This window comes from Scomber scombrus, chromosome 17 (assembly GCF_963691925.1).
Source record: "Scomber scombrus chromosome 17, fScoSco1.1, whole genome shotgun sequence".
In the NCBI taxonomy this organism is placed as follows: domain Eukaryota; kingdom Metazoa; phylum Chordata; class Actinopteri; order Scombriformes; family Scombridae; genus Scomber; species Scomber scombrus.
This window is the reverse complement of record NC_084986.1, coordinates 27,096,853-27,117,973: the sequence shown is the minus strand read 5'-3', so window position 1 is coordinate 27,117,973 and position 21,121 is coordinate 27,096,853. Positions and strand designations below refer to the sequence as shown.

General features: G+C 40.8%; 1 protein-coding gene and 4 non-coding genes across 6 annotated transcripts; 4 read left to right on the top strand and 1 right to left on the bottom strand.

Moving 5' to 3' along the window:
- Nucleotides 1–1,138: 1,138 nt before the first annotated feature.
- trnad-guc (transfer RNA aspartic acid (anticodon GUC)) lies at nt 1,139–1,210 on the top strand. Its single transcript has one exon. It is a non-coding gene; the product is annotated as a tRNA-Asp (tRNA).
- Nucleotides 1,211–2,852: 1,642 nt separating this feature from the next.
- On the top strand, nt 2,853–2,925 carry trnav-aac (transfer RNA valine (anticodon AAC)). Its single transcript has one exon. It is a non-coding gene; the product is annotated as a tRNA-Val (tRNA).
- A 190-nt stretch (nt 2,926–3,115) lies between these two features.
- trnav-cac (transfer RNA valine (anticodon CAC)) lies at nt 3,116–3,188 on the top strand. The gene has a single exon. It is a non-coding gene; the product is annotated as a tRNA-Val (tRNA).
- Nucleotides 3,189–5,596: 2,408 nt separating this feature from the next.
- Nucleotides 5,597–5,669, bottom strand: trnav-aac (transfer RNA valine (anticodon AAC)). Its single transcript has one exon. It is a non-coding gene; the product is annotated as a tRNA-Val (tRNA).
- A 6,300-nt stretch (nt 5,670–11,969) lies between these two features.
- Nucleotides 11,970–20,709, top strand: katna1 (katanin p60 (ATPase containing) subunit A 1). Of its 2 annotated transcripts, XM_062437296.1 has the most exons (11): nt 11,970–12,032; nt 13,730–13,895; nt 13,992–14,131; nt 15,058–15,244; nt 15,467–15,582; nt 16,306–16,411; nt 16,503–16,661; nt 17,639–17,765; nt 17,901–18,035; nt 18,744–18,870; nt 19,900–20,709. In XM_062437296.1, the coding sequence occupies exons 2-11, from the start codon at nt 13,734–13,736 to the stop codon at nt 20,096–20,098; spliced, it is 1,458 nt and encodes a 485-aa protein (XP_062293280.1). In that variant the 5' UTR covers nt 11,970–12,032; nt 13,730–13,733; the 3' UTR covers nt 20,099–20,709. The 2 variants fall into 2 exon arrangements, with proteins under 2 accessions (XP_062293280.1, XP_062293279.1); XM_062437295.1 differs by lacking the exon at nt 11,970–12,032 and having other exon boundaries at nt 13,682–13,895.
- The last annotated feature ends 412 nt before the right edge of the window (nt 20,710–21,121 follow it).

The following is a 21,121-nucleotide window of genomic DNA, read 5'->3' as shown; positions in this document are numbered from 1 at the left end:
TTTTGGGCCATGTCCTCTATGGGGGGCAGTGTGACCCCAATAGTCCTCTCTGCTGTCCTCACCACTCTCCTCAGGGCCTCTCCTGAGGTGTTGAGTTGTCATACCAGAGAGAGATGCTGCTGATCACAACACTCTCTATAGTGCCCCTGTAGAAGGAATTAAGGAATTTGATTCATTATAAGAAAAGATTGGAAAGAATAGGGCTAATTATCCTTCCTTGCTATTTTAAACTCACTATTCATATCCAGTCCTACATCTTTCCTCCAATACCAAGCTAAACTCATTTAATTAGTAGCCCTTCTTTCCACATAGAGTCATATGCCTTTTTAATATAGTACACCTGCCATTACGTCTTTCATGTGGGGAGTTTTTTCAACATCATAACTCATCTTCAGTAAAGCATCTATAGTGGATCCACCTCTACGGAATCCAGTTTGACATTTGATCTTCTCACTTAAAAGCTCTATAGCCACTATGAGATTGACATCTGTGGCTCAGAGTGAAATACACCAACAACTGTTAAATGGATTTTCTTGTAACTTATGACAAGATCTTTAAAGTCCCTAGAGGATCCATACTAAGGACTTTGGTGACCCTCTGACTTTTTGTGTAGCGCCACCAGAAGGTGAAGATTTCACTTGGGATATATGTGAACATCTACCTGAGGGATTGACACAAAATTTGCTACTGACGTTCATAGACAGGGGTGCCATGAGGGGGTCAAACGTTAGGACGATTCTAAGGGCCCGTGAATGACAGGGGCCCTAAAAAAATATTAGAACATTAGTTAATTTTTAAATTAGAATATCATCATAAATAGACATTAATAGAATATTTAATTTACAATTAAACTGATGCATTGATTTGTATGCAGAATGTTGCATGTATGTTTACACAGTGTTATATTTTCACAGCTCATTGTCAGTAAATACTGTACAGTTAATATTGGACTATGTAAGAGAGTTGAAAGCCTTCACAAGTAGAGGTGTGGTTACAGAAATTGCGCATGGTTGATGTGACCTGTGTATGGTGGTGGGGCTCTATGCATATCCATCTTTGCATGGGGCCCAAAATCCCTAGTGGGGCCCCTGTTCATAAGTCCCAACGGATGACGTACCATTACGCTATGTTGCGTCAGTCCTCGTTAGTATAGTGGACAGTATCTCCGCCTGTCACGCGGAAGACCGGGGTTCGATTCCCCGACGGGGAGACGCTTCTTTTCTACCAGCTGCTAATTATTTACTACGACAAACAAAAGCGACACACCAACATTATCATGCGTGCTCCTCCTGTCACACAAAACATGGCAGTGCTGTCTGATTTTCAGTGAAGGTCCTAAAAGATACATACATCCTACGTGCTTTTGCTGAAGTGTGTTCTTTATGAAGATTGAATATTTTCCTCATGTTTAATCTGCTGTAAATTTTATTTTACCGATCGTTTATCAGACGAGTCCAAGTGATTGTTTACTCTGATGTTTTCCTTAATATTATTAAACCTGATTATCCAACTGTACCTGTTTGTTGAAATTTCACAATAAAACCCTTTCTTAGCTGTGTAGGGAGTCTGTTTTGGCGGATTTAGAGGAACTATATTTGCGTTGTTTTGTAGATAATTCCATTGCACTACATTACATCATCTCATATTAACCTGTGATCAGAACATTAATTAAAGCGCAGTTTTTTTTGTTGGTTGTTAATAGTTGTTGTGGTCAGTAACTCCAAATATCATCTCATATCATGCATGAAATCCTGAAATATATCGTACTTGAATTTCTTGAATTTTGAGTCAAAAGATCTACATGTTATTCTGACCTTTCACCAAACTAATTCCTACATAGGTTAGTACTTCATTATCATTCCATCTTCTTCTTTACGTCTTATTCAATCTCTGGTACAAATTTGGTTACATTTCACAGCAACAAAGTGGATAAATCTCACCTCAAAATCACCTCCAAAATGAATATTTAGGTACAGTATCCTGACCTTTGACCTTTCAACAAATCAATTCCTTCATAGGTTAGTTCATCATTGTCTTTGCATCTTTTTCCTGATGTCTTACTCTATCACAGTTTCATATTTGGTTACATTTCACTGCACCAATGTTGAGAAATAACATATAGATCTTTTGACTTGGTTTAGACCATAAAGTCAAAATTCAAGAAATTCAAGTACAATATTTCAGGATTCAATGCATGATAAGAGATGATATACTGGAGATACTGACCACAACAACTATTAACTACCAACAAAAAATAACATAACCATAACAGACTCCCTACACAGCGAAGAAAGGGTTTTATTGTGAAATTTCAACAAACAGGTACAGTTGGAATAATTAGGCTTAAAACTATTAAGGAAAACATCAGAGTAAACAATCACTTGGTCTGATAAACGATCGGTAAAATAAAACTTACACCAGATTAAACATGAGGAAAATATTCAATCTCCATAAAGAACACATATCAGCAAAGGCATGTAGGATATATGTATCTTTTAGGACCTTCACTTTGCTATGGGACAATGTTTACCGTATTTACTCTAGTTCAGGCGCAACGAATATCAGTCTAACTTTATCATGCTCTCTCAAACTGCGGCTCACTTTACCGCAGTGGCAAATAGATGTAGTACATGAAGTAGATGAAGGGGTAAAAATGACAAAAGACTCATTACTAACTAAAACTGAGGTGACAAACTATAACGACAGCAGGATGTTAGCCTAGTTATAATGTCGTACATTTCCTGCGTTTGGTTTGGTCTCACAATTTCCGACACCTCTAGAATTCAGATTTATATCAATGTGGTTTTATTTGTGTTTTGTTCTTGTATGTTCGTTCCCGTATTATAGCAACAGTTTCCGTAGTGTAGTGGTTATCACGTTCGCCTAACACGCGAAAGGTCCCCGGTTCGAGACCGGGCGGAAACACTTCTTTGCTTATGCTCACTTTGAAGCTTAACCTGAACACAACACATTTCTGCTGTTGGCTGAAAAACATCTAAACTAAACTCAAGTATTTTGTTCTTGCTGGATATCCCTGGATCCATGTCAGAGACAGTTAACGGATTTTCCGTTTACATTCAATAAAGAACATATGTATATCCAGCTCCAGCATGTAGTTTCCGTAGTGTAGTGGTTATCACGTTCGCCTCACACGCGAAAGGTCCCCGGTTCGAAACCGGGCGGAAACATGTTAAGTTTTCTCACACAGTGCCAGACCTTAGCGTTGAAGGAACTCCTGTTGGTATTGTTTCTATAATAATGTTTAAAATAAGTTAACAGCTAAAGCACATTTCCTGTGTGTATCAAGCACACTTTCTAAGAAAACCTATAATTCTCCCAACATGAAGCTTTGGTGGGTGTGGAGACACATTACTAGTTATGTTCGAAATAAACAATCAATAAATCGTAGCTTCTCTTTCCCGTTTGATCTTCATACAGCGTCTTTCAGTCATAGTTACTATCTTTAATATATAGAGCAAATGCACACCATACCATGTTCCTCACTCTCAACATTGAGAAGCATTTTTCACCACTGGGCTGGTCACCCAGCTGAAAAAGTACAAAATCCACAGAACGCAGAAAAAGGAAATACTGTAAATCTTTATTTTATGCTGCGACATTTGTACAGATAAGCTCCTTCCAGCCACTGTCACACATCTGATGCATCCTCACTGACAGACTGCTGGACCTGTTAACTTCTCATTCATTGTTGTCATATATCAAAGTACAACGTATTGCTTTCCACTAACAGACTGCCAACCTAAGGAGAGAAGTTTACCACCATATTAAAGAAGTGGGGTGGAGGTCAGGGGGAATCATAATGTGTCCTGGTGGCATCTCAAGTATGAAACTTTTCAGGAAATCAGGAAAAGAGTAACAGAACATTTTACAATTGTTTTGATACACTTTGAAGCACTGTCCAGAAACATGGCAGATCTATGTGTAAACATAACTACAGTGGTCAAAATGAGGTAGTCAACTTTTTAAAAATAGTCAAAAGAAAACATGAGAAACATCACTAGAATTACTACTGCCACTTCTTTTACCCAAAATAAAGTGACTCATAGCAGTAGTGTGTAGAATAATGTGGATATATTGCAAGAAAGTTTAGTCCAGAAAGCATAAGGGTGGATGATGCTGTCATCTTCCAAGGGCCCCGCAGGGAACAGTCCTGACTCCGTTTCTCTTCACCCTCTACACTGCAGATTTCACACACAACACACCCACCTGTCACCTGCAAAAGTTCTCTGATGACGCAGGACTTTGTAGACTGGTGCCTGAGGAACCACCTCCAGATCAAGGCGGGGAAGACTAAAGAGCTGGTGGTGGATTTCCGCAGGCAGAGACACCCCCCTCCGACACCGATGAACATCCAGGGAGCGAACCTTGAGATGGTGACATCTTATAAGTACCTGGGTGTTCACCTGAACATAGACTGGACTGGTCAGATATAAAGGTTCTAATAAAGGTCGGAGCAAACACTACCTGCTAAGGAGACTGAGGTCTCCTGAAGACCTTCTTTGACACTGTGGTGGCATCAGCCATCTTTTATGGGGTGGTCAGCTGGAGCAGCAGAATCTCAGCTGCGGACAGGAAGAGACTGGACAAACTCATAAAGAAGGCCAGCTGTATTCTCTAATGAATAACGACCACCACCCCATGAAAGACACCCTGACTGCACTGCAGAGCTCCTTCAGCTACAGACTCCTTCACCAAAAATGTGTGAAGGAGTGATATCGCAGGTCCTTCCTCCCTGCAGCTGTCAGACTGTACAATCAGCACTGCTCCCAGTAAACCTCAACCCCCTAACCTGGACAATTTGACACACTGCACTTTTGAAGTCCAATACTCTGCAATATTAGTATTTCATGTATAATACCAATTTCAATTCAACTATGCAATATATATATATATATAATATACTTTTTTTCTTTTCTTCACTTTAATATGTGCAATAACAATATCATCTCAACATTACCACTCAATAACAATATTACTGTTGTGCTGTAAATAATGTAAATAATGTCACTTGATTTCATACAAGGATGCTTCTCCTTCAGTCATTGAGCAATGACCGGAGCCTTTGGCCAAGTCATCAGATGGTTACCAACGATCATTGAGTGTTTCAACCCTTAACCTTAACACTCTACTGTTGGCGGGTCAGTAGCGGTGGCCAGCCACTACTCACTCCCTCCTGGCCGCCAGCTCAACTCCTCTCCCCTCCTCCATTTCCAACAGGAGGCTCTCTCTGCTGCCTCCCCCAGTCTTCGCACTGCTTTCTTTCTCTCTCTTCCCGTCAGCCCCACAGCTGTCAAGAACTTCCATACTGACTGTGCAGGGAAGCCTCTGCATTCAACCATGCCTGCCACCCTTTGTCCCTGCAGTCCTGCACCAGATCTTTGTAGTGCTCAGATTTCCTTTCATGCCTCCCCGCACCCCTCTTCCCATGGCACAGTGAGCTCCACCAGGCTGATCTTCTTTCCTTCAGTGGAGAACATTACTGCGTCAGATCTTAAGGTGGTGTGGACGACATCTATTATTAACAATTATTATTATTATTTTATTATAGGGCTCAGGGTGAGCACAAACAAATAAATGTTTCCGCCCGGTCTCGAACCGGGGACCTTTCGCGTGTTAGGCGAACGTGATAACCACTACACTACGGAAACTGTGAAAGACTTGACTCTTTCCAAGAGTCTGTCTTAAAACATCTGTGCTCACTGACCTCTAGACAAGTCTTCAATTCTTTGACCACATCCAAACACTCCAAATACAGGACATTGCTTCTGCAAAACATTAACATTAGCAAGGACATTTAAATCCAGACATTCACTCCCCAGAGGATGAATCCTACTGAGTTTGGTGATCTTCTAACTTTAGCTCTAGTGCCACCATGAGGTTGACATTTGTGTCTCAGAGTGAAATACCCAAACAACTGTTAAATGGATTGTTTTGGAACTTACGGCAGATCTTCAAGGTCCCTAAAGGATCCATTCTGAGGACTTTGGTGATCCTCTGCCTTTTTCCTACAGCCCCCACCAGGAGGTTGACATTTGACTTCTTCATCCCAATGTCTCTATAACAACGGGAACGTTCCCCGTCGACGTCAGAACCGCTCTGTCTGTTGACTCACTCATAACTCATCCATGCAGCAGTCCTCGTTAGTATAGTGGACAGTATCTCCACCTGTCATGTAAATAAGATAATAAAACAAATCAGATGTCACCAATGTGTTTATGATTAAAAATGATTGCTTTATTCCAGCCGTGTACAGATCACAGATTAGCATCACTGGAGGAACTGCACAAAGAAATTAAGATGGAAACAGACCTGGATTAGAGTTTATAGTTAGCCAGCTCCTAGTTTATGCTGCTATAGGCTTAGACTGCCGGGGGACTCCTACCTCCATGATGCACTGAGCTCCTCTCTCCTCCTCTCTCTCTCTCTATCCATCCATCTATATCCATTAACATTCATGTACTATAAATGCATTCAATAACCTAAACTTCTTCCCCAGAGTTGTCTGTGCTTTCTCGTCTCACAGGTAATCTGGGCCTGTAGACGTCTGGATGACAGATTCCAGTCCCGGACCTTCTAGCTTCAATGTTTATTTTCTATGTGCTTCTCTCTCTCTCCTATTCTTCCTCTCTCTCCTCTCTACCCCAACCGGTCGAGGCAGATGTTCTCCCACTTTGAGCCTGGTTCTGCCTGAGGTTTCTTCCTGTTAAAAGGGAGTTTTTTCTTGCCATTGTCGCTAAGTGCTGCTCATGTGGGAATGTTGGGTCTCTTTAAAATTAAACCTGAAGAGTTCGGTTTAGAACCTGCTCTATGTGTAAAGTGCCTTGAGATAACTTTGTTGTGATTTGGCGCTATACAAATAAAGATTGATTGATTGATTGATTATCTCTAGGAAGTGCAAGGGTTAGGGTTAGGATTAGGGTTACCTCAAATGAGGTAAAGATGTGCCTGCTAAATTTAAAATGATTTAGTTTAGCAAAGAATTTGCCCTTTATCCTGAAAGGGTTATACTGCCAAACAACATGCCAACTGCTGCCATCTCACATCCTGCAAACACATTTAAAACATTATCTTAAAATGGTAAAGACATGTTGTGCAATCACCTGCACTTTAACACATTGAGGCATACATTTTTGCATATGGATATAGTCAAGCTTTAAGTATTATATGAAATGTGCTAATGTGCTTCATATACTGTTTTTACCAGCATTTACTTCATAGCAGAAGTTTAGTTTAGTATAAAGACAGCAAACAGGGCACGTGCAAGAGATGTTGCCTTTTTATGGAGAATGAACCACTGTTGATCACAACATTATGCATGCTAGTTACAATTCTGTCTGACTTTCTTATGTGTGGTGGTATAAACTGAGCTATAAATGAATACTCAAAAACATTTTTCAGAGCTAGTTGCCATGGTTATCTGACTCTTAAAAGAAACTAAGGCTAGCTTTTCTAGAAAACCAGCTTAGCATACCTTTATGATTTTGTGACTGAACCAGGATAGACAGATAGACAGATAGACAGATAGATACTTTATTCACAGTTTAGATGTCATTATTACTTTAGTAGATGACACATCTTTACACTGCCTTCATTATGTCATCTTGTGAGTCATTTAGGTTGGTACTATTTCAGGAACTTTGTCCAAGTCCGTGCCCAGCTACAAAGATATGACACTGGTTGATAAGAACTTTTATCACACAAATCAAACAAAACAGAAGCAGGTTGCCATATCTCACAACATAACATCCCCGGTTCACAATTGTTGAACAATAACAGCAATGAAAATGTGGCCACGTCCGACATGACTGTCCACACTTGACAATGATGAAGTCTATAAATACATTTTTACACAGAATGAAGGCTGTGAATTTCACCGTCAGTATGACTGAAATTGCTTGATGAACGAAAGTCCTCAAAATTTGGTCTCACTGGCCATTATCTGCTCCGCAAGATATCGCGTCAGCTGCTCTCCCTCCAGGATTTTGACTGCAAATATGCCATTTCTTCGGTCCAAGCATTGGCACTGCACATATTTAACTGGGGTGACAGCATCATCCTTAACAGTATGTTTCCTCCTCAGGTGCACACGGAGATTTTTTCGCAAAAAAAACTTTTTACACAGAGAACACTCAACTTTTGCTGATGAGCGAGGTGGGCCTGTCGGGGTCACACGGGTGGGAGGAGCAGCACGGTCTGAGCTCACACAGGTGGGAGGAGCAGCACGGTCTGAGCTCACACTGGTGGGAGGAGGAGCACGGTCTGAGCTCACACTGGTGGGAGGAGCAGCACGGTCTGAGCTCACACTGGTGAGAGGAGCAGCACGGTATGAGCTCACACTGGTGGGAGGAGGAGCACGGTCTGAGCTCACACAGGTGGGAGGAGCAGCACGGTCTGAGCTCACACAGGTGGGAGGAGCAGCACGGTCTGAGCTCACACAGGTGGGAGGAGCAGCACGGTCTGAGCTCACACAGGTGGGAGGAGCATTATGCAAAGTGGACAGGTGTCCTTTAAGGTGTTGTAAAATGTCACGCTGGTTCACAATTGTTGTTGAACAATAACAACAATGAAAATGTGCCCACGTCCGACATGACTGTCCACACTTGACAATGATGAAGTCTATAAGAAAAAGAATAACTATTTATCCCCAAAAGGAAATTCAAAAAGAATGAATACAAGGGTCAGTTTTTCAAAATAACCGCATTTGGACAATATCAAAGCATATTTAATTCCAAACTGATACCAGCTGTTACTAAACATAGCTTTACAAAACTAAATGAGGGGTAATTATGTTAGTAATTAAATACATTTGCTCTAAGTTCACAAGACTAATCTTCTCACCTTTGTGCAACACAGCACTATCCAAATGATTATTGATGTGGTAGTAAAGCAAGGGAGGTGATTTCCCACACTTGCAGAAAGGACAGCTGGTGGACCCTGTTAATATATGTTCTTTGTCCCTGGCTTTAATCACAGAATGATGCATTTTAACAAATCTGAAAGAAAAAGATGATATTGTTTCAAAATAACAAGCTGGATGTAGTTGCTGGCTGGCTCAAAAACAGACAAAAACCTATATAACAGAATCCTTTAAATCCCTAAGTGAACCCTCTTGGCCAGAGAGGATCCAGAGCTGAATGAACCGTCTATCTCTGAGGATTTTTGTCCCATAAGAGCAGACAAGACACAAGCTGCAGCTCTCCGTGTCCGCACTGGAAGCACCGTCTGCGACTTGACAGTAACTAGAAGCAGATTTATGGCCCTTTGTACGAGTTTCTGTGCGGTACCTGGGCTAGCTTAACGTTAGTGGCACAAGACTGAGGCTGTATGATACTTGGGCTATCCAATGTGTGTGTGTGTATGTGTTTGTGTGTAGCCGTAGTCTTTTCACATTTCGCCTTCGGTACACTTCGCCTAAACTCTTCCACTTTCATACTAAACAGCGGAAACTTCTGTTACTGTTTAATGGCGGTTGGCAAACAACGAATTGGTGCATTACCGCCACCTACTGGATCAGAAAACCTCTACTGTCTTCTTTCAATTTGAAACAACCAGCGACCAATCACAATCGACCTCTAACCCCGCCTACATTTCTAGCGACCAACCAAATTTTACTTTGAACCACATGTAGGCCTTAGCCCCCCCCCCCACACACACACACCCACACTGTCCCAAATGGCTAGAACCACCCCCAAGCATTCTCCTGCACATCACCTCTCCATCTGCCCCCCCTCCTTCTCCCCCACCTCCTCTTCCTCCTCCCCTTCCCCCACTGAGGACACCAGTATCAACCATCCAATGGTGACTACAGGCCAGGTAAAGAGGCAGCTGGAAAGACTAAAATGGAAAGGCAGCAGGCCCTGATGGCATCAGACCTAGGATCCTGAAGACCTGTGCCAGCCAGCTGTCTCCTGTACTGACACATCTGTACATGCTGAGTCTGAGTCAGGAGAAAGTCCTGATGATGTGGAAGACGTCCTGCCTGGTTCCAGTCCCCAAGAAGTCAAGGCCATCCGACCCAGCTGACTATAGACCAATCGCCCTCACATCCCATGCGATGAAAGTCCTGGAGAGACTGGTCTTAGACCAGCTGAGACCACAGGTGAGGACGTTTCTGGACCCTTTGCAGTTTGCCTACCAGCCCCACTTAGGAGTCGATGACGCTGTCATTTACCTGCTGCAACGAGCCCATATGCATCTGGATGGTGGAAGAGGTACTGTGAGGATCACATTCTTTGATTTCTCTAGTGCTTTCAACACCATTCAGCCTCTGCTACTGGGTGAGAAGCTGCGGGTGATGGGTGTTAACAACGTAGTGATCTCCTGGATTACTGACTATTTAACAGGCAGGCCACAGTTTGTCCGTCTGGGCAGTGTCCTGTCTGATGTGGTGGCCAGTGATACAGGAGCTCCACAGGGGACTGTGCTTTCTCCCTTCCTCTTCACCTTATACACCACTGACTTTAAGTACAACTCTGAGTCATGTCACCTGCAGAAGTTCTCTGATGACTCAGCTGTTGTCGGGTGTATAAGAGATGGAGAGGAGGGGGAGTACAGGACACTGATAGACAACTTTGTAGAGTGGTCTGAACAGAATCACCTGAGGTTGAACGTCAACAAGACCAGAGAGATGGTGATCGACTTCAGGAGGAAGAAGACGCCTTCACAGCCACTATGGATCAGAGGGGAGGTGGTGGAGGAGGTGGAGGACTACAAATACATTGGAGTGGTGATTGACAACAGACTGGACTGGAAATCTAACAGCGAGGCTGTGTACAAGAAGGGGATGAGCAGACTCTACTTCCTGAGGAAGCTGAGATCCTTCAACGTGTGCAGCAAGATGTTGGAGATCTTCTACCAGTCTGTTGTTGCCAGCGCCATTTTCTTTGCTATTGTTTGTTGGGGCAGCAGCATCAGAGCCAGCGACACCAACAGACTTGATAAGATCATCAAGAAGGCTGGCTCTGTACTGGGTCTCAGGCAGGAGTCTTTTGAGACCGTGGTGGAGAGGAGGACACTGAATAAACACTGAATAAATTGTTCTCCATCATGGACAATGACCAGCACCCTTTCCATCATGGACAATGACCAGCACCCTCTCCATCATGGACAATGACCAGCACCCTCTCCATCAGAGACAATGACCAGCACCCTCTCCATCACACAGTGGACAGACAGCGGAGCACTTTCTCACACAGGCTGCTCCAGCTCCGCTGTCGAAGGGACAGATACAGGAAATCTTTCCTGCTTCATGCCATCACACTGTATAATAACAGCTAAAAAACTCTGGTCATAACTTACAGTCACTGCGCACTTTATTTTCTACACACATCGCACATTTACTTTGCACTAAAATCAACACTGCCAATCTGTTGTATATACTTTTGTACATTACATTTTATTTAATTTACTATTGCTATTTTATTATGTATAGTTTATTCTTTATATTTTGCTATTTTATTATGTATAGTTTGTTTTTCTTATATTCTTATTCTTTATATCCTTATACTATATGTTGTTATTGTCACTGTATTGTCACTATGTGTCTGTGTAATGCTGCTGCTACACTGTAATTTCCCAGCTTGGGATCAATAAAGTCTATCTATCTATCTATCTATCTATCTATCTATCTATCTATCTATCTATCTATCTATCTATCTATCTATCTATCTATCTATCTATCTATCTATCTATCTATCTATCTATCTATCTATCTATCTATCTATCTATATATCTATCTATCTATCTATCTATCTATCTATCTATCTATCTAAATACTTGTCAACCGTTGAACAGTTATTTGGTTTTATTTTGGAGGGTATGAACGGAAGCCGAAGCCTTTATTGCGGTGGGTTTGAGGCAGGGCACAGCGCACGCTCTCACCGACTTCCGTATGAGCTGGAACTACAAACAGCCATGATGGCTCTGGCTGCCTCAGTAGCCCTCTTTGAACCGTCACAGCGGAACTCGTCATAACAGCCACTTCTAGGACTCTGCGTGTGTTCATCTGAAAAGTTGAGTATAAAGTCACCGTACAGCAGCTCTGTGTTAGAAATGAACTCATATTAATACACGTAGATTCATATGGACCGCTGTGTTCCCCAGATGTAAGAAGACAGACGCGTTCGTACGTTTAGTCTGTTGTAGAGAGAGGAAACAACCAGCCGGCTTCAAATTCAAAGTGAAGGATGTTGGTTGTAACGTCAACACTGAGCCGTGAAACGTAACGTTAATAGTAGTGAGATATTTCTGCTGACAGCTGTTGTATTGTTAATGAGACACAGACACACTGACACACTGTGTGAAACGCTGCTTCTTCTGTGTGTAACGTTAGTCAAAGCTTCGTGTCGCATTCAGTGTGAGTTGGGCGAGGCACGTTAAAGTGAGGAATCCACACTGTTAGAGTTTGTGTTTCATTTAGTGTGGATACATGTGTCAGAGTTATGTTCACATCTTTTACATGTTGTATGTTACTTCTGTGAAAGTCAACTAAAGACTTCCATTAACAACTAATCTGTTTCCCATCTGAAAAATGACACGTGTATTGTCAAAAATATTGAAAACTATAATTGATGTAAGCCTCTTTTGTTGTTTGATGATAAAAAGTGTCATTTATACATTTTAGTATGTATTTAGAATTCAATGATATGGTTATATTTGAACTAACCATCCTCCATATATCCACACAAAGATTATAAACGTACAATGATTGTTTTCACTATTTCGATCAACTCTATCATGATTTAGTTTGCAGGTAGAGGCTTTAAATAAGCCCATTCAGGTTTTCTGCCTCTCCCTGCACTCTATATTATCTCTCATTTTCTGTCATTTTTGGTCAAAATTTGAACTAAACTAATAGAATAAGGGATGCACCAATTTGACCTATTTCAAAATAAAATACCTAAGCCCATTTTAACATGGATAAGTGACATCTTATTAGTGACAGGGTGATATCTGAAGAGATAGACCTGCTCTAAGTGTAAAGTGCCTTGAGATGACTTTGTTGTGATTTGGCAAATAAAGATTGATTGATTGAGATTGATCTGATCAGAATGCAAAAAATCAACACACAAAGAATTACAACTAACAATCAGAACTCAAGAAACAAACAGACTTGAGCTTGATAGTGTTAAAACTATTTTAATTCAACTTGATTTGTATTTGCTGGGAGAAACGTCTCATTCAGAGGACTGCAGTGCAGCGTGAAGTAACGCTGACACAGAATTACACTGAAATCGTCAAAATCTCAATAGTCAGTCATCATTAATTCCCCTTTTCCAAAACAATGATATTAATAAGTGATATTATCGGTGGCTGTAGGAGCCAACATGTATATTTGTTTGCGTTGACACATGGGTGTAGTCTCCTCTTATTTGAACTATTCCCTTGGGTGGCGGTGGGAGTGTATGGACAAAGGGAGTTAGTGGAGCTCCAATATTTTCTGTTCACCTTCGTCGTCATTGTTGTCATCGTCACATTATTCACAGTCCGATCACATCGGGTGTTATTTGATATTTTTGTGCAACTGCTGCTCATCAGTCTTTGTATTGTATTATTTTCACCTGTGACACATGGATTTGATGGTGGCACCGCTAAAACAGGGGAGCTGGGCTTTTGTAGTTATTAAATACATCTTCTACACCTGAACACATCCTCGGTGATGTAACCTGGGGTCATCGGGTGTTTAACGTCCTGCTGTCTGTTTCCACAGCACCATGAGTGTCCGAGAGATCAGCGAGAACGTGAAGCTGGCCCGTGAATACGCCCTGCTGGGAAACTACAGCTCGGCCAGCGTTCTCTATCATGGATTGCTAGAACAAATCAAGAAGTATGTGTACACTGTGCGAGACAGCAGTGTTCAGCAGAGATGGCAGCAGGTAAGTCCAGCTTTAAAAAAAAATGTATCAATACTGATCAGATAGTGTCAGAGAGAATTGTGACTTTACTGATGTTTATCTGGGTTTGTTTCACAGCTGTGGCAAGAAATTAGTGAAGAGAACCGACAAGTTCAGGACATAATGTCCACTCTGGAGAACTTCCAGCTGGACACGGCGCCCGCTAAACCTAGTAACCATGACGATTGTGATGTAAGGCCTGTGCATGTGGAACAGAGGTATGAGAGGTACTCTTAAACATTTCCCTCTTCACTCTTTGACCCACTTTGATGCTTTCTGAACACTGTAGACCTTGTTCACCTTCAAAAGATTTATAATCTGGTTTTTGAAGCTATTTATCTAGGAACAATAGTCCTGATGTAGTCATATGATTGAGATTAGTAAACTGCAGTCGCTGATGTGAGCCTGTTTTGTTCCTGGTCTGACCTGGAGATCTCACACTGCTTCTTTGTGTTTGTTTGGTTTGTTTTCCTTCACTTTGTTGCTCTGCTCTCATTTATGCAGATAAACTGTACGGCAGTTTGTTAACTACAGGGACAGGTCTGTTTACATGATGGATAGAGATATAATATACAACGTATACATGCACAAGGAGATGTCATTTATTCAGTTCAGTATGGAGTTTATTAAGCATTTACTATTCAGGTGAGCTTCTAGACTGACAGTGCCATGTTTTTTTCAGTGCTTTATTTATTGATTTTTTTAAATTGAAAACAAACATAACATAAAACATCCTCCATAACAGTCTCAGCAATAAGGGAAAATTAAAAATGATACATATATACATATACCTATACACATACATTCAAATATATAGACATTCAGAAAAAAAGTCAATAGAATAAACCTTAAATAATAAACAATAATGATTATACCAAGAAAATAAAAATGATCAATTAAATTAAAAAGATTAAAAAGTTGGTCATCCTATTCTCTAATCCCAAGATAGTGCCATGTTACTTTGCTACCAGCAGATTTTTGTGTGTTTGTCTTGATCCAATCCACATCCGATGACATCAGTATTTTGTACCCTAGTATAAACAAAACTGCAGCTAAACAGATATCATGAGGAATATGAGATAAAACTCCTATCTTTTAAAGCCTCATGGTTGTTAACAGCAGTTCTCTTCTTCTGTTTAAACAGACACTCTCCTTGTCCGGTCAGGCGGCCTACTAACCCCTATAAAGAAAGCAAACCTCCCAATAACCGCCTCAGCGTGGCTGTGAGGGCACAGCAGAGACACTCGCCTCGAGGGTCCAACGGGGACAGAGGCAAACCCACCAAGGGGAAAGAAAAGAAGGAGGCCACCGCTAAAGCAAAGGATGATAAGGTACTCAACACATGACAGAACACACCACCGTATCTTTTGTAATATTACATATGATACATTCAGACATCACTATTTGCATTGTTGATTAAACAGTATCCACACGCTGCTTGTTTACCTACAGCCATGCCTGAGCCTGTAATTCCTGTTTTCTTGTCTGGCAGAAAACAGACCACATGCTTTACATTCAGGGAACAATAATAATGGTTTGTGTCTGCTCTCCAGAACAAAGCTGATGTCCAGGAGAAAGAAGTGAAAAAGTTTGACGGGACAGGATATGACAAAGACCTCGTGGAAGCTCTGGAGAGAGATATTATATCTCAGAACCCAAACGTTAAATGGTGGGTGTTTATCAGTCTGTTTGTTGGCATGGTTACTGTACAGTAGAAAGTAACCAATAGCAGTCATTCTTTTATAATAAAGTTGAAGTTAGATGATGATGATGAAGTTACACAGATGCAAACATCTCACCTTTAACAGAAATGTACTGTTTTTGTTTTTATTTGTACGCTTTTCAATAACCGTGATCTTGCAAGCTTATCACATGTCACAGTGTGTGTCTGAGTGTACAGTAGATTTGTATTAGACATATAACTGGTGCTTACAGTGTCACATCTGCTGAGTCATCTCCTGTTGTCTTCTGATTGGTTAGTTTACAGACATAGGTAGTAGCAGCAGTAGGTAATAATTATTGAAGCAGGCTGTCTTTGGTCACCAAAGCTCTAAATCTATTACCATCATCTTAGAATGGTAACACATGATTTCAACTGGTTTCTCTTGCAATTGTTAACGTCTTTGAAGTTGCTGATTGATGGAGCTGTATACCCCTGCTACCTGTCTCTCAGTACAGAGTCTGTTTTTCTCCTGTACTCGATGCACAGAGATGAAACCTTTTTAATTCTCTTACTCAGAAAAATACATGTGCAAGAGATTGAGCAACAAACCGTTCCAATACATTAAGGGTTGTTGTTTACCTCCAAGTAGTGGAGTGTTCCTCTCTAGCCATGATCACCAGCCTTCTTTAGAACTGCCAGATATGATCTCTGTCTAACCTGTCTGTTTAGGGATGACATTGCAGACTTGGAAGATGCAAAGAAACTCCTGAAAGAAGCAGTCGTGTTGCCAATGTGGATGCCGGCATTTTTCAAAGGCATACGAAGACCATGGAAGGTACTGATGTAAAGATATTTGTGTTCTGTTTTTTTTGTGTTGTTTTTATGTATCGCTGACTTCAATACACACATCTCCTTTCTTGTTTTAGGGAGTGTTGATGGTGGGACCTCCAGGCACGGGTAAAACCCTTTTGGCCAAAGCAGTCGCTACCGAATGCAGGACCACTTTCTTCAACGTCTCCTCATCTACTCTGACCTCCAAGTACAGAGGAGAGTCTGAGAAATTAGTCCGCCTTCTCTTTGAAATGGTGAGACAAGGAATATGGGAATGGTACAAGATAATTACAAATAAAACCAAAGGGCTGTTTTATAGCAAACAAGCTGCAGAGAGCTGAAGCAAACAGGTGTCTGATGAAGAAAGTGGAGGAGCTAGAGAGGTAGTGGATCCAACCAGAGGAAACAACAAACAGGAAAAAAAAAAAGAATTTAAAAATAGGAACTCAGGAAACGCTATCATAACGCTCAAGAATCTGCAATTAGAAAACACCAGAGGTAGGATAAAAATGTCAAAATAAATCAAAAAGGTAATAAAACATATATAAAAAGAAAGATAGAATAAAATGGGTAAAACTGGAAATTTTATGAGTACAAGTAATAAAGTAAAACAGACATAAAAGGTGGGTTATGAAGAAGAAACAATAAAATAAAATAAACAGAATGGTCCAAGTAGTAAAACAGGCTAAAATAGAAAGTAAAAGACAGATTAATAAATAAATAAAATTCAATTGAAAGGTAGGTCTTAAGTTGAAAATATTAACACTCTCTGCTGGCCTCACATGGCCAAATACAACTCTACCTGCTCTCCTCACCTTAGCTGTAAAAATGTCAGCTGATAGTATGTCAGGTGTGTATTTCTGCCCCCAGGTGGTCAAAAATCACACAATACACCTTTAAAGTTTCACGGAATTAACTGCAGACCTCATCTGAACTGACATTCAGTTTAACATGTTTGTTTAATGATAAAGGCACAAAACTTGCTGGTGTATCAAGAAAACAATACTGCATAAAAAAAATAAATAACTGGAAGTAAAACACACTACCTTTTTTAGGGCTAAAATAACAGTGTTATAACATATTTCCTAGCTCTGGGTGCAAAAAGAACTGATTACAGGTAACTTCTGACAGGAAGTATCAAGTACCGATACCCAGCCCTAAGTGTTGACAATGAAATATGAGTTGAAATTTGGTGACTCTGGTCTCAGTCATCCAATCTGTTGTTGTGCAGGCACGTTTTTACGCCCCCACTACCATCTTCATTGATGAAATTGACTCCATGTGCAGCCGCAGAGGAACCTCAGAGGAGCATGAGGCCAGCCGGAGAGTCAAAGCAGAGCTACTGGTGCAGATGGATGGTATGTTCACTGACCATGACGCAGTTCTAGTTTAATTCACTGATACTTACATCTGGCTTTAAAAATCTATTTCTTTTTCTAAACTATTTAGCTTGGTTAGCATTGATGTCTCACTCGTTTCATTCTTTTATGTAGGTGTCGGTGGAGCGTCAGAAAACGATGACCCGTCGAAGATGGTGATGGTCCTTGCCGCCACCAACTTCCCGTGGGACATTGACGAGGCTCTGAGAAGACGTCTGGAAAAGAGGATCTACATCCCTCTGCCCTCAAGTATGCTCTTTTCTATATTGCATGAGAGCAGAGGCTCTGAATCTCTTATGAAACATGATCGTGTTCAACTTAACAAAGTCACTGTAGACTCTCATGTTACCTGAGATCCTTTATCATTCAGCAACAGAGGAAGACTTTATAATGCCTGTACTAACTGAACCTGTATAAAGTGCATTATGTGGGGCCAGAGTTGGATTAACTCACCAGGGAGAGGCCCTGGGGCACAAATGAGCTTTGGGTCCGTCAATGACCCCTGCATTCCTAGCATTCTCTGTGTTGTATCCTGTCCCCTTCAAGTACAGTGCACACAGCGGACTGTACATGCTGCTTCATTATATTTAGTACTGAGCTCTAGTAAACAAGCAATAATCCTGTGTTGGAACGCTGCCTGGTCCCTGCACTGTCACTTCATGCTCATTTGACTTAGACAGGATTTATGTCAGGAATGTGCACAATATCAACAACAATATTTATACTCCACAAACTACACAGTTAAAGTTGTGCACATTCTCAAACACATTTGCAATAAATGAAATGACCGCAAACCAAATGATGCACAGGGACCCTTGGTCTTTTTAAGGCCTTGTGGGTCAGCGGCCCCGGGGACAGTTGTCCGTTTTGCCTGGTCATTTACAAAATGCTTTACTGGTGTAAATACAGTAACTACTGTAGTGCAACAAAGGGAATTTCCTGCCTTTATGTTTGCAGCTAATGGTCGGGTGGAGCTGCTCAGGATCAACCTGAAGGAGCTGGAGCTGGCCAGCGATGTGGACTTGGATAAGATCGCAGAGCAGATGGAGGGTTACTCAGGAGCCGACATCACTAATGTGTGCAGGTGAGGCCATATTCTTCAACATAAAGAGGAATATCTTTGAATGTGTGCACAGGATTAGATCTATTTCATAGACACAAGGTACTTTTTAGATGAGGTATCTTCCTGCTGTCCACCAGCACAGACATATCATTTCCTTACAGGGAAATTGGGTATTTTTCAATCTGGACCCTATTTTCCCATCTTTTTGTGACTAAGTGACAAACGGGGACAACAGTTTTTGACATTGGTCCAGTATTGAGCGAGAGCGCTGCAGCCAGCAGCCATGAAACAGGCTGCCATGTAATCTGATAGAGCAGTAGCAGCCTGTCAAAACTGCTTGTTTTTGCCACTGATTGTTAATATAATAATATATATTGTCTGACAACATTATGGGAAGAACCATACAGAGAAATAAATGTTTTACCTTTCTCTTGATCTACTTTTTTTGTCACTGTGTCAAACAAAGTCTTGCTTAAGAAGAAGTCTCATTCTGAAATCTCAGCTAAGTCTAAGCTAAATATTTAGTCTTGACTTTAAAAATCGTTTAAAATAACAACAAACTCCTCCCGGTACTCCTCACTCCAACACTGAACATTCAGCCTCATCAGATTACATTGCAGCACAGTTCAAAGCTGCTGGCTGCAGTGCTGTCACTCAATACTGGACCAATGTCAAAAACTGTTGTCCCCATTTGGCACTTAGGCACAAATGATGGGAAAATAAGGTCCAGGTTGAAAAGTAGCAAAGTTGTTATGTACCTTTTTGGAAAATTGGTTATTTACAATACAGTTTCAAATGTCATACATACTGTAATTTAACAGGCTTCTAGTGGATCATTGATGTAATTTAAAGCATTTGTGCTTGAATTAAAATATTACAATTAAAGAACTATGGCAGCAAATGTTAAATGGGACCACCTGTTGAAGTAAATACATAAGATCTGAGTGAAGTAAGTGAGAAGAACATGATAAAAACTTTCAGAAAGAATGCTATGATATGTAAATTCTTTGCTTCAAAGTGTTTAAAATAAAGCGCTGTGTGCCGCTGCAGGGATGCCTCTCTGATGGCCATGAGGCGAAGAATCGAAGGCCTCACACCAGAGGAGATCCGCAACATATCTCGGGACGAGATGCACATGCCTACCACCATGGAGGACTTTGAGTCAGCTCTGAAGAAAGTGTCCAAATCGGTTTCTGCAGTTGACCTGGAGAAGTACGAAAAGTGGATCGAAGAATTTGGCTCCTGCTGAAAAGAAAAAAATGTGTGTCTGGTTTAACTCAGCGTGAGACTGAGCCATCAGTGAGTTTTATTATGACTGTGTGTCAGGCTGAAGGTGTGTATGTGATGTGAAAGAGAAAGGAGATTTATTAAGTAAATAAGTGCACCTCTTCTTATTGTACATTATGTTAATGTTATGCAAAAGTCTTAATTTGAAAAGGTGACTTGAGCTTCCATTTGAGGCATTGCTTTGAAATGTAGATTCTTCTCATGTAGTTTTTGGACCTTTTTGATATGTTTAATCAATCCTGAAATCATCAAACATGTAAATACAAAATCAAGTGGAGCTGTGAGGACACAATGTTCACACACTCGCCTACTGTGCCTTCCTGTGTCATAATATCTGTTTGTATCACTGTATCTGACAGTGACACTTAGCTCCTCGTCATGTACAGTGATTGAAAACAATCAGATACTAAGCTGTCAATCAAATTTCCTTTCCCCCCCCCCTTGTGTTTCCTTTTTTTTATGCACTTGATTTTATGTGGAACTATGTTTCACATGTTTTGGAGATGTTTATTCAACATAACACTAACAAGATATTTCTATAAATAAAGTTAATAATGTTTATGAAGGTTGACATTGTACCTTTCATGTTATTTAAATGAGTAAGCAATGAGTCTGCTGTATATGTTGTAGATGATAGAGGATGTGTTAAAGCATTCACTTTTAAACATGAATTACTGTTGAACCAAAGATGACAAAGAGTCCAATTTGTTGGTTATAGTAGGGTTGCATTGGTCATTTAGCCCAGAACTACCAATGCATGGTGGAGGTTTTCATCTTTAACCCTTAAATACTGTTCAGGGTCTAATTTGAAACATTTTGACATTTGGGAGGGAAAAAACACACCTTTTAATTTTTTTTCTTTTAGCCAGAAGTTTGATGACTTCTCATGTGACCCAGAATATACAAAAATGATTACATCATAAAAGTAAATCTTCATAACTACTATCTTATTAAAACTATTAACTATTCATTTAACTAAAACACA